Raw genomic sequence first — 14,433 nt, forward strand, 5'->3', positions numbered from 1 at the left:
TGCAGTCATTTATTTATATATATATATATATACACACGTGGACAAAATTGTTGGTACCCCTCAGTTAAAGAAGGAAAAACCCACAATTCTCACTGAAATCACTTGAAACTCCCAAAAGTAACAATAAATAAAAATTTATTGAAAATTAAATAATCAAAAACAGCCATTACTTTTGAATTGTTGATTAACATAATTATTTAAAAAAAACAAACTAATGAAACAGGCCTGGACAAAAATGATGGTACCTCTATAAAAGATTGAAAACTATTTGACCAGAGTGACATGATTAACTCAGGTGTGTCATTTAATTGACATCACAGGTGTTTCCAAACTCATAATCAGTCAGTCTGCCTATTTAAAGGGAGACAAGTAGTCACCCTGCTGTTTGGTGAAAAGGTGTGTACCACACTGAACATGGACAACAGAAAGCGAAGGAGAGAATTGTCCCAGGACATCCGAAAAAAAATGATAGACAAACATCTTAAAGGTAAAGGCTATAAGACCATCTCTAAACAGCTTGAAGTTCCTGTGACAACAGTGGCTCATATTATTCAGAAGTTCAAGACCCACGGGACAGTAGCCAACCTCCCTGGACGTGGCCGCAAGAGGAAAATTGATGACAAATTGAAGAGACGGATCGTTGGAATTGTATCCAAAGAGCCCAGAGCAACCTCCAAAGAAATTAAAGGTGAACTCCAAGGCCAAGGTACATCAGTGTCAGATCGCACCATTCGTCGTTGTTTGAGCCAAAGTGGACTTCATGGGAGACGACCAAGGAGGACACCACTGCTGAAAAAAACTCATAAAAAAGCCAGAGTGGAATTTGCAAAAATGCATGTTGACAAGCCACAAAGCTTCTGGGAGAATGTCCTTTGGACAGATGAGACCAAACTGGAGCTTTTTGGTAAGGCACATCAACTCTATGTTCATAGACTCAAAAACCAAGCATACGAAGAAAAGAACACTGTCCCTACGGTGAAACATGGAGGAGGCTCAGTAATGTTTTGGGGCTGCTTTGCTGCATCTGGCACAGGGTGTCTTGAAAGTGTGCAAGGTACCATGAAATCTGAAGACTATCAAGGCATTCTGGAGAGAAATGTGCTGCCTAGTGTCAGAAAGCTTGGTCTCAGTCGCAGGTCATGGGTCTTCCAACAGGACAACCATCCAAAACACACAGCCAAAAACACCCAAGAATGGCTGAGAGAAAAGCGTTGGACTATTCTAAAGTGGCCTTCTATGCGCCCAGATCTGAATCCCATTGAACATATGTGGAAGGAGCTGAAACATGCCATTTGGAGAAGACACCCATCAAACCTGAGACAACTGGAGCTGTTTGCTCATGAGGAGTGGGCCAGAATACCTGTTGACAGCTGCAGAACGCTCATTGACAAATACAGAAATCGTTTAATTGCAGTGATTGCCTCAAAAGGTTGTGCAACAAAATATTAAGTTATGGGTACCATCATTTTTGTCCAGCCCTATTTCATTAGTTTGTTTTTTTAAATAATTATGTTAATCAACAATTCAAAAGTGATGGCTGATTTTGATTATTTAATTTTCAATAAATTTTTATTTATTGTTACTTTTGTGAGTTTCAAGTGATTTCAGTGAGAATTGTGGGTTTTTCCTTCTTTAACTGAGGAGTACCAACAATTTTGTCCACGTGTGTATATATATATATAAGGGATGCTCAAGTAATACAAACTGCTCCCTTAGAAGTGAAGTCACACTGTCCGTGTCATTTCCATGGGGCAGTTATTTGATGGGTAGGAGGTAATTCTCTCCATGAATCCATCAGAATGTTCTACTGTAACAGGATTGGAATTTGTTTTCCACCGAAATCTTTCTGCAGAATCACAGACTCCACTTTTAACTAACTTGAGAACCTGCATTAGAGGGATTTGTGAGAAATGATCAGAATATTTTAATATTTAGCCCCTTACAATGGGTCAAACTCCAAAATGCCTGAACGATATATCCCAGATTCTCCATAGTTTGACTCTCATTAGTCTAAAGCCATCCTCGATGGATGGATGGATGGATGGATGGATGGACTGACTCTCTGAACCACTTTAGGATCTCTGTCAACTATTTCCAGCTCTAACCCCCCCCCCCCCCCCCCCCGTGTTATTTCATTCACTACGTCCACTGAACGGAGCTGGAATATTTCCCTGTTCTCTGATTCTGCCTCCATCTGTTGGTTTATGAACAGGTTTTATAGATTTTATAAAATATTTTGAATACAGATTTACTGTTTGATCGCTGTGGCCTGCTGAGGTTTTCCAGTTTTCCACTGACTGATTAAGAAGCTGGAAAACTCTGGATGATCAGGAGACACTGGTCACCTTCACAAACTCCTCTCAACTTTAGCTTTTATGCACTCTTTTTATTTTCCTGTTGCCTGATCCTTCGTGTTTTACTGCATTTAAAGATGACAATCAGACATCCAGACAGGCTTTAGGTGATGCTGGTGATGAACGAATAGATGTGAAGTCTCATCAAATCTGTATGTTCATTCCTGAACATCACGCAGTCAGTGGAAGCATTTAGCTGAGAAATGAAAGATGTGTGGAGTTTTTTTATTGCTGCTCATTCGTTCTGAAGCTCTGCGGCTTTTTAAATGAACCAGAAGATGTGATCTTCTCTAAAGTGCTGCTTGTGTCTCAGCCAGCAGGTGAATTCATTTGATCCTGGAGGTAATAAGTGAGGCTGAGCAGGTAGAAAGACCTGAGGAAGGTGCTGCCAGCAGAGGATCTGTCAGAACGCTCAGCAGATATTAGCTAAGTGTCAGAAAGAGGTTGTTTTACAAGAAAAAAGTGCCTGTACATTTTGAAGCCTGTTTTTGTACATATGTATTTATTTATGAAGCTTTTATTCCAGATAGCATGTATGGAACTATTGGAATCTGCAGCATCGTTTCTAGGTGCATGGTGAAGGCTGTTTCTGTGAAAAACATAAATTATTTGTATAGATATGGTATAGAAGCATCCTCAGCTCTAATTTATTTGATCCTGTAGCTTTGCAGCGTCCCAGCATTTATCTGCTGTCGATGTTTCACTCAAAGTTACACAACTCAGATCCACCGCTTCGTTTCTTTCTCATGTCCTGTCGTTTTATCTGAGTCTTATATAACCACTGGTTTCTGTCATATTTAAACACATTAACTCTCCAGACATCTTTAGCTGAATGAATGAGTCCTTTTCACTCCTAAACCAAATGTCCTGTTTAAAGTGCCAAAGGTTGGCTACGTTCCGGCCTCCAGCTGTTACTGGTGTGATTTCTGTCATTCAGCCACAACAAGCTGCGTTTCATTTTCATCTACATCACATTGTGTATAAATATGCAGTTACCAAATAGATTTTATACAAAATAAAAGAACTGCATTGTTAATGATGTTGTCTTTGACTCATTGAAGCTTTCAGTCTCCGCTGCATCTTAAACTTGGTGTCATTTTATTGGATAACTGATGTCCCCTGAATAAATGCTCCTTAGTGTCCAGAAACCTGCAGTTTGTTCTACAGCCTGAAGGCTCCACGTGGACTTGGAAATGGCGCCATCCTTTGGAGATGTGGGGAACTGCAGAGAGCTGCTGCTGGCATCCAGCTCCATGGAGAGGAGAGAAAGGCATGTTGGCTATGTGAGACATTCGTGACGGGCCTCCACTTCTTCTCACAGTTCTCACGAATGCGTCCTGGAACACGCACGGAGTGCACGTAGAAATATGGCATGATTAGAGTCCTGGACCAGCTGATTGGGGATCAGTGTCTGGCTCAAGGACAAGACTGGAGGTCTGAAGGTCTGGAGGTCTGGACCCCGGCTGAGGACGCCCTGCCGGCTCCAGCTGACCGTGAGGTTTGAGGGGTCCTGGATAAAGCTTAGATCTGCTGGTAGAAGGTGTTGAAGGGCCCAGCAGCAGCAGAGGGACCACTAGAGCTGTCATTGCTCTCCGGTGACAGCCGGCCTGTTTTTACACCTTCCTTCTAAATAAGGAAGCGGCCTGACAGACACATGACCACCGACCCAATTTGGGAGCAGCCCGGTGCTCGGAGCTCTCAGGCCGCCACCAGTAAGCTCCTTCCTGCTCCAGTCCTCAGCTCAGTGGGGAGCAGCATGATGTCATCCAGGTGGAAAGAAGGTTTTTGGTGAAACCAGAGGATTCATCCCGAGGAGAGACAGAGAGGGGGAAAAGAGAGAGAGAACAGAGCGTGTGCGTGTGTGTGAGAGAGAGGGGCGCGGAGGAGCTGCAAAACATGGTAATCACCAGCACCAGCATCTCCATCACCAGCACCAGCACCTCCAGCTCTGCCACGCACTCTCCCGTCTGTCCTCCTCTGCACCGGGGCTGCTTCATGCCCAGAGCTCCGCTCCGTGCTCCCAGAATAACCCCGAGCCAGCATGCCGAAGGAAGCAAAACAAGAAGAGCGGTATTTTTAGGCTCATTAATTTGGACCACGTGGCCCGAAGGTAAACCGGATGGCCGTTGCGCAAAGGCTCCTCGTCAGTATGTCCTGCGAGGCCGGCACGCCGCTCTGGACGCTGCCCGTCGTGGTTCTCCTGGGCTTTCTGCTGGGGATAGTGTCCGCGTACCCGGTACCGAGCGGCAGGACAAACGCAACCCTACTGGAGAGGCGCTGGGAGACCCTGTTCTCCCGCTCCGTGCTGGGGATCTCCGGGGAGAAACCGGAGCTGAACTGGGAGAGTGACTATCTGCTGGGCATCAAGAGAGTGCGGAGGCTCTACTGCAACGTGGGCATCGGGTTTCACCTCCAGGTCCTCCCCGACGGCAGGATAAACGGTGCTCACAATGAAAACCAGTACAGTGAGTGAAACCTCCACCGTAATGCAGTAGATCTGATCCTCTATTAATGTGCATGATCATAGCTCATCCCACTGACTAATCTATTAAAAACAGATCCATCAGCACTGAGCAGCCCTCTTCCTCCCCTCCTCCTCCTCCCCACAGCTCAACCATGTCATGAATGTATGGACGCTTTTAGACCAACTTATTTTTACGCAGAGCAGTGAGGGCGGTCCGCAGAGCCACAGCCGCACGTCAAAGCAGTTAACTGCACATTAACGGTCTCACAATGCGCTTAATTACCGGTGGAGGGTGGGGGTGGGGGGGATGCAAAAGATGTAAGATGGAGTGAAAGATGCAGAACAAAGGCTCGGCATGCTGCGCAGTAAACCTGCAGGTTCCACCCACAGAAGAGCAGGAGGATCCTCTCTAATAAACCCTTCCTTTGTCCAGGTCTCATAGAGATCTCCACGGTGGACAGAGGAGTGGTGAGTCTGTTCGGGATCAGGAGTCACATGTTTGTCGCAATGAACAGCCGTGGAAGGTTGTACGGAACGGTAGGTCTTCTGCTTCATCCTCAGTTATTGATCTTTAAGCTGCCCTGCTGTGTTTTACAATAGGAGACACACACACACACACACACACACACACACACACACACACACACACACACACACACACACACACACACACACACACACACACACACACACACACATATATACATACATACATACATACATACATTTCATGCGTAATATTCTACTGCTCTATTTAAAGGCAGAGCGCCAGACCTGTATGGATAGAGGGATGAATGGATGGATGGATGGATGGATGGATGCATGGCTAGAGGGATGGATGGATGGATATAGGGATGGATGAATGGATGGATGGATGGATAGAGGGATGGATGGATGCATGGATAGAGGGATGGATGGATGGATGATGGATAGATGATGGATGGCTGGATGGATAGAGGGATGGATATAGGGATGGATGCATGGATAGAGGGATGGATGGATGGATGGATGGATGGATGGATAGAGGGATGGATGGATGGATGATGGATGATAAAGGGATGGATGGATGGTTGGATGATAGAGGGATGGATAGAGGGATGGATGAATGATGGATGGATGGATGGATGGATGGATGGATTAATGGATGAATGGATAGAGGGATGGATGGATGGATGGATGATGGATGGATAGAGGGATGGATGGATTAATGGATGAATGGATGGATGGATGATGGATGGATAGAGGGATGGATGGATGGATGGATGAATGGATAGATGGATGGATGGATGATGGATGGATAGAGGGATGGATGGATGGATGGATGAATGGATAGATGGATGGATGATAAAGGGATGGATGGATAGATGGATGGTTGGATGACAGAGGGATGGATAGAGGGATGGATGGATGATGGATGGATGGATGATGGATGGATAGAGGGATGGATGGATGGATGGATGATGGATCGATAGATGGATCCATTTCAAACAGTAAAGTGCTCATTCTGAGGGCAGCTTCAGAGGAGGTGGAGGAGAAAGGATCTACCTCCACCTGATACCATCTTGATAGAAGTTTTACAGAGTAGAACATCTACATAGGACTGAAGGTCTCCAGTAAACATTCATCAGCTCTCTAGAGATTTGTTTTGTTAATTTTTAGTGCTTAAATGAGTTTTCCAGCATTTGTTTCAGTAATAATGGAAACTGTGCTTTTATTGACCGTGTGGTTCTACCTCTAAATGCTGTATCAGTTGGATCATTAATGTTCTGTTTCTTCTTCTTCTTTTCCTTTTGGCTTTTCTCTTCAGGGGTCGCCACAGCGAATCAATTGCCTCCATCTAACCCTGTCTTCTGTTCTGTTTAATCCCTGGAAATATGAAACTGGATGTTTTTAGGACAAACTGGATGTTTTATGCTTGGTTTAGATCAGAGATAAAGATTCACAAGATTTTCATTATGGAATTATTTATATGTAGGCTTATTGTTGTCTTGTCCTAATCTGTCCTGTGCAGATCATTGTACATGTATATATGTGTATGTATATGAAGAGTTTATTTGCTTCAGAAGGTCAGGTCTGAGCTGGTGTAGATTGGGTCTTCATTTTGTTTCTCTGCTGCCAGTTTATCATTTATCTTCACAGTTTCAAAGAAACCTAATAAAAGACTTCTGGCTGGTGATTGGTTAACAGATTATATCATTAGGCTGTCAGACGGTGGCATGCTGATAAAATGTGTTTGTAAATGACTAAAGATAAATGTTGTGAGGACAGAAGTTAGTGTCTAAATGCTGCTGGTTGTTTCAGAATGCGAGGCTCTTATCTGGTCCTGAGTGATGAAGCGTTGGCTTGAGAGCAGCCTGATGATCTGATAACAGACTGAATTAGACCTCATGGTCTGGATGGAGAGAAAGCTGTTCACTGTTCAGGCTTCAGCAGAGCAGCTGTATTGTTTTTTTAACGTAGAGTTTATTCTTCTATAGAAGGATCATGGAGTTTTATTGCACCAGGAATCATTTACTTAATTAGGAATGCTCCACTGTATGGGTTGAATATTTTCTGCAAACTTTTCCTAAAATGTGAAACTGCCTGTAGTCTGGAAACTGTAAAGTTAGAGGTTGAAACTTTGGGTTTCTGTCCCTAAATGTGCAGCTGGAGCTTCATAAAGACTGGAACCAACTAAAACTAGACCAGCTGCTGTTTGGAAAAGTCTGTCTAAAAGCTGACTTTGTGGTTGGAAAAGTTGTGGTTCGTCTGAATTAAATAATAAATCTTATATTAATTATTGATTGTGTTGAACCACAGCCAGGCTAGTTGTGTTTACAGTCTTTCTGTTAATGTGTCCTGTTAGCTTCATCATTAGCGTCCAGACAAGAAAACATTTTAATAAATGTCTGACTATTCCTTTAAGATTAGTGTTATTGCATATAGATAAATATATATACAACAGAGGAAGTGTTCTTATGGGTGAAGTTCAACTAAAGTTCTGTTCCTTATAAACACGTCCTGAAGGCGTGTTTTTATACACCGGCCAACACTAGACATAAACTATTTGGACAAATGATTCTTAATTTCATTCTTTTTGTTGAAACAGACTCCAGCTTCTTAAGTTTGAATATTTATTTGTTTCTGTACCCCTATGGAGATATTCCATTAAAAACCAGCTGTTTACAGCTACAATAGTCATTTACCACATTAACTATGTCTACACTGGATTTATCACTCATTTGATGTGATCTTCATTGAAAAAAATTATTTTCTTTGAACAACAAGGACATTTTTAAGCGACCCAAACTTTTGAACAGTAGTGTAGATGAATTAAAGTTGCTCTATATTTGTTGAAGTTGGTTGAAGTCCTCCACAAACAAGTCCTTGAGATCCAGCTTTACAGAATTCTGGTCTAATTTCTTGTTTAGTGTCTTCATTGCTTCGTTGCAAAATTTATTAATAGGAAAGCTGTGGTTAACAGACGTGACTGGTAAATTAATTATCTTTGTTTATCTGACAGTAAACTAAAGATCTTTGGGTTGTGGGTAAAACACGACATTTGAGGGAAACACTGACGACATATTTCACTGTTTTCTGAGAGTTTTTAGACCAAACAGCTAACTGATTTATAAAGAAGGTCGCTGACATTAATAGACAGGAGAATAATCATTAGTGCCATCATGATGAGTGAAATTAGCCGTTAATAGAGTTAACGAGCTGAACGTTCCCACCATGAACCTGCAGTCAACTCAGGTTGGATCTGTTTGCAGTTTGAACGCGTCTGAATCCAACCAATACTAGAAACCCATCTTAAACCTGGACACTGGTTGGAGGTGAGCTGGAGTGCTCTAGCTGCAGAGGCAGGTGGAGACAGAGGACTTTGTAGCTCTGCACATTCTAGAGGAAAGAAAAGTGTAGAGTTAGATGTATAAAAAACAAAAAACCCTCCTAAATATGGAACTGTGATCCATGGAAATGAGTTTTTAGGGTTAATCAATGACCTGACGGAGGCTTTAATATCTGTTTTCATTGATTCTCCTGGAGTTTAGGAGAACTTTGTGCTTTTCTACATCGTCTAAATGTTCAGTAAATGCTCCCATTACTACGTCTAATCTTCATTTATGTTCATATTTGTGTGCATTGCTCACCATCTTTCTTTTAAAAAGCTTTTTAATGTTGTCTTTACAGCTTCAAACCACCATCTTCTTTTTCTTCCAGACAGTCTTCCATGACGAGTGCAAGTTTAAGGAGAGTTTGCTGCCGAACAACTACAACGCCTACGAGTCTCTGGTCTACAGAGGATCCTTCATCGCTCTCAGCAAGCACGGCCGGGTGAAGAGGGGCAATAAGGCCACCACCGCCATGACCGTAACGCACTTCCTACCCCGAATATGATGAGAGTAACTGGCAATAACTAAACTGATTTGCACATGTGGAGTACTTCCCAGGTAACAGATACCGTATACGTACAGAACACAAGCAGACAAACACGGACTGTAGAAGAAAGAAATACCGTTATATCTGATAGTATTTATTCAAACTTTATATGTATATTTGGGTAGCTGACTTTTTATTAGAAACTATGGAAATGCCATTCTTTGCTGCTTTTATGATTTTCACCATGTTTTTGTGACGTGACGGATGGAGAGGCGTCATCTCAGTTTTTCGGGGTGCTTTGCCCCGTCAGTGGAGATGGATTCTTACCTCAAAGCACCACATCCTGACAACCCAGAAGATGAGGAATGAGTGCATGAAGTTTCTACACAGAAGAGTGTCTATGGACTGAAAATGTGTTAATGTGTTGTCGACATTTCCCCGTCGCTGCGTTCGACTGGCAGTGCGACTGGAGCTCTTCAGACATGGCGGCGGCTGTTTTTCTGCTTTGTCATGAGGTGGCGGTGCCTTGAATTCCTCCTCCTCCTCCTCCTCCTCCTCCCCCTCCCCCTGCATGCTCAGAAATAGGAACGATCCGCCGGTCGTCATCCCTCAGACTCCACCCGGAGGACTTCAGCACAATTCCTAGAGTGCCAGAGCTTTCTCCACTTTATTTTCTTTCCAGAATTAGATCAATTAAGTAATTGAGACTCTGTGCTGCACAGGACCCAGTGGAGCCTCTGGTTAATGTGGAAAGCCAGATTTAGAGTCTCCATCACATCCACAGGAGCTCTGACAATCCCAGGTTTGATTTCTCAGTTCTGTAGCCGATCATCAGGTCAGACGGAGTGTGAGAGTGTGTGTCGGTATTTAAGGATGAATGTGGAACTGATGAACTGATTTATTTATTTTCTGTAGAAGAATCTCAGAGACCTGACACTATGAAGAGCTAAACGTCTTCTTGTATGTTAGATTTCCCCACTTTAAAGTGTTCTCTGGATTTTACTCATTTATTATTTTCTTCTAAATGTGTCGTTTAGAGCAGACATGAGAAGCTGCTCGACTTTCATGCTGGTCTCAAGATATCTGACTCTGAAATTAACGTGGTTCTGAGTGAAACTAAAGAGTGAATCTGTTTCTGATGAGTCGATGAACTGGAAGTACGACATCTGCTGTGTTAGTTTGAAATATTTGGTGATTTGAGGTTTGTGAAAACTTCTGAAGGCTACGCTGATGTTTAGATGAAGTGGATGAAGCTTATTTCAGTCACACTTTGAAGCTATTTGTGCATATTTCAGAGGAGTCAACAGCGAACCACAGGGGTGTTTAGCAGTGTTCTTGGAGTCTTCATCTGCAGCGTTCCATACTTGAATCCAGCGACTGCTCCTCTCAGATACTGTATTTATCTCCAATGTGGAAAAGGAGGAAGCTCAAAGGGAAACTAGCAGAGATGGACATCCATGTGGCGCTGACTGTTTGTGTGGTGACGATGTGGAGAATTACCTGAGCAGGTAAAGCTGTTCAGACCGGTGCTCTGAGGATCCTGAGAGGACGTTCTGTGTTTCTCATGGAGACTTTTTGTTTTTTCTGGTCCGTTGAGGCTCCTGTAGACCGAATGACCAGATGAGGTCTAATGACGTGAAATGAAGGCATCCTAGGTTAAAAAAAAAAGAAAAAAAAAAGTCTTCTAGTAGTGGGAATGAGGTGCAACTGAGCAGTAACTAAATTATTTAACTACTTTACCTGCAAAATCCTGCAAGTAGCAACACCCCAGTACGAGGTCATCTGGAGAAAATATGGTGAAAACGGTAGCAGACGCTCTTCTAGACGTGTTTTATTCATATTTGACCTTCTCTCATTACTGTAACGCAGAATGTCTGAACGACGGTTTGGCTCCTGTCTAGAATGAATGAATGAATGAGTGAGTGAGTGTGTGTGCATGTGTGTGTTTGTGCACGTGTGAAAGCGCTCCTGTCAGGTTCTGTTTCTGCCAAAGCGATGGTGGAGATGGTATCAGATGGATTTACCGTGAGTCAGGACAAACGGTTTGAGGACAAAGACCAGAGGGACGGTTTGATGAAACCTGGAGGCTTAGAGGAGGAGAAACACTGACTGGTTTCTGGTAGTTATGTAGCAAAAAGACCTCTAAAATAAAATAAAACTGAATCAAATGCTTCCAGGAATGTTGGAGTTTCCTGCTGGACTGAATACTGTGATGATCCCAGGATGTTTCTGAAGAACTGTCTTTGCCTTCAGCATCTCCTCACTCATTAGACTGATCAGCCTTTTTATCATATCTCTGATCGGAAATGAAAACACGATCGGTTGTAGCTTTTTCTGGGCTGATCTGGTGGGAGCCGGCTGGAGAGATGTTTCATGAAAACGTGCTAAAAAAGGTGCAGATGTTTTGTATGGAGTGCAATCTTCTGAACATGACTAGATGTTTCCCTACACCCCATCCTGCTGACATGCAGAGAACAGAAAGGACTTGTTCTGATGATGGTGTTGTGTGATTTTACTGGGTTATTATGGGATGTTTCAGTCACAGCAGCTCGTTGGACTGGAAGTCTGATGAGAATGAAGTTGATATTTTTCACCGGAAGCAACTCAGCTTGGTGTCAGAAGGAAACATCTCTGCATGATGCTGGTTGTAGGATGCAGCAGAAAGCCGTTAACGGTGAGAAAACACGAGCCCTGTACTTCCTGATTCCTCATTATGCATGTAGAGTTCTGGATGGACGAGGACGTCTTCCTCTGATTCAGGATCCAGACTCTAGATTCTGCCATTCTTCTACCTGTTCAGCTGGTTTTAAATGTGTTCACAGGGAACCGGAGGTCTGTCAGCAGATCTGGGATCAGAGTTGTGTCGGCAGCCTCTGTGTTTCTTTCTCAGTTTTCTATTCCTGCACTGAGGGGAGAGTGCTTCCTCTTTTGAACATATACCTCACCTTCTGCCTTAGTTCCGATTATTGAAATGATTGTAAATTAGTTTGAAACAACAGACTTCTCCAATCATTTGTTTCTGAAAAATATGATGATGAGTAAGTAAAATACTATATTACAAATGGTTTTCCTTTTATTTTTGTACGTATGTGCTGTGCACAGCAGTCAACTGTATTCCTGAGACGATAATAAAAGACGTTTTGTAAAATCTGTTGTTTATGAATCCTTTAATGCTCTAATTCTTCAGTTACTCTCAATGAAAGGATTTATAACAGGAACTGGACTGAAGACGAAAAATAAACCAACAGAATAGTCCTGCTGGGTCAGTGTGTGGCGCCCTCGTCTGGTGAAGAGGCAGAAAGGCAACATTGTGACTGGTGAAATAAAGTACCATATTAATCAGAATTTGAATACTTTACTTATTTAAATGGACTTTATTTAACCAAGAAAATTCTCTTAGAGATTTAGAATCTCTTTTAGAAGAGCATCCTGAAATGTAGTGTAGAGATGTATACCGTCAATATATCTATAAATAAGGTTTAAATTAGATCAAGAGTGCATAATATTGCAATGCTTTATGAAATAACTATCATTTGGCACGAATTATACTATTGGTTTTAATTAATTTGTTATTCATCAAAACTAGTCTAAGGACGTCTTACATAATAAAGTCTGTCAAGTTTAAGTAGGTGGACAGCACAACACACACACACACACACACACACACACACACACACACACACACACACACACACACACACACAGAGTCAGGTCCATAAATATTTGTACATTATAGCTCTGTTCACCACAAAGGACGTGAAATGAAACCCAGAATTTCAGCTTTAATCTGATTTTTTGCATCCAATCAGGTGAACATGGAGTGATCACCTTTTAGATGAACCCTCCCTCTTTTAAAGGACCAACAGTCATTGGACAGTTGGCTGCTCAGCTGATCCATGTCCAGGTGTGAGTTATTCCCTCTATTTCATTTACAAGGAGCAGATTAAAGGTCTAGAGTTCATTTCAAGTCTGGAATCTGGTGAGGTCAACTTTCCATATGAAGTCCAAAGAGCTTCACTATCAGTGACGAAAACCACCATTAGACTGGAAATTCTAAATAAACCAAATAGACAAAGCAACATTAGGGATGACAAAACCAATAGTTTGGTACATTGTGAAAAAGAAAGAATGATCTGTTAAACAACCAACTAGAAAAGAATTCAGACAGTGCAGTGATCCACCAAGGCTGCTCAATTCACGAAAACATTATCGTTATGTAGTATATGAAACTATGACTCTTTTTTTGGTTTTTTTTTTTACATATTTTGGACGACATATGAAACTATGACATTTTATTTTATTTTATTTTATTTTTTTACACATTTTGGATGTCATACTAAACCAGGGCCGGAGTGGGACTCGTTTTCAGCTCTGGACTTTCATGTCTCAGACTGGTCCACTTTGGATCACCACCTATTACTATTAAAATCATGTAATTCTAGCCCTGTCTTGAAATTCACTGAGTTTTTCTAAAATATTTCCAATTCAGTGCAAGTTGCTTCACAATGAGGATTTATTCCAACATGAGTGCACGTCTCCAACATTATTCTTTGCAGCAATATCAGAATCTATATTCTGTTCAAATAAGTGTTCACGGATATCCAAACCTTAAAAATGAAATGAAAGAAGAAACAAAACTATTACATTTAAAAAATAAAATAAAAGGTGTTGCACTTTCTAACTAGAAAAGCACTCAGAGTTCAGACCTCCGCCAAGGATAGAGAGGAAAACAGGAAACCCATGCAGTAAAGCTCATGAGCTGGAATCAAACCTGCGTCTCTGACACACTTCTGTTTATGAATCACCTTCTTAACCAGTTGAGCTATCTGGACACCTTGCTCCACTTTGTTGGACGACCTACTAACCTATGATGTTTTTGTCATATTTTGGACCACATACTAAAACATACTGTAGCACTGAGCGGCGACTTAAGGCAGGAATGACGAAGGATCTTACAGTTAGCACACCAGGATTTATTATCTCTTCCACAATAAGCACTCCAGAACTCACAACGTACCAGGCCAAGGTCACTCCTCCCGTAACCCCCCTGAGCTACGGTACACATGAAAACAACAAACACACAAACGAACTCACAACGCAGAACTGAACTAACCAAATGCAACCAGTAATTAAAGAACGTCTGGAACAAACAAACAACCCCGTAAAACAATCCCCAAAGAACACATAATTCCCCCCATGATGCCTAGCGGCCCCCCTACCCAGAACACAGTCACAGCGGCCCCCACGGCCGCTACA

General features: G+C 42.3%; 1 protein-coding gene across 1 annotated transcript; it reads left to right on the forward strand.

Moving 5' to 3' along the window:
• The first annotated feature begins 3,477 nt into the window (after window positions 1–3,477).
• LOC110948416 (fibroblast growth factor 6) lies at window positions 3,478–12,325 on the forward strand. The gene is made up of 3 exons (XM_022189932.2): window positions 3,478–4,819; window positions 5,252–5,355; window positions 9,019–12,325. Exons 1-3 carry the CDS (start codon window positions 4,474–4,476, stop codon window positions 9,193–9,195), a joined length of 627 nt encoding a protein of 208 aa, XP_022045624.1. The 5' UTR covers window positions 3,478–4,473; the 3' UTR covers window positions 9,196–12,325.
• The last annotated feature ends 2,108 nt before the right edge of the window (window positions 12,326–14,433 follow it).

Source organism: Acanthochromis polyacanthus, chromosome 8, assembly GCF_021347895.1.
Source record: "Acanthochromis polyacanthus isolate Apoly-LR-REF ecotype Palm Island chromosome 8, KAUST_Apoly_ChrSc, whole genome shotgun sequence".
NCBI classification, from domain to species: Eukaryota; Metazoa; Chordata; class Actinopteri; family Pomacentridae; genus Acanthochromis; species Acanthochromis polyacanthus.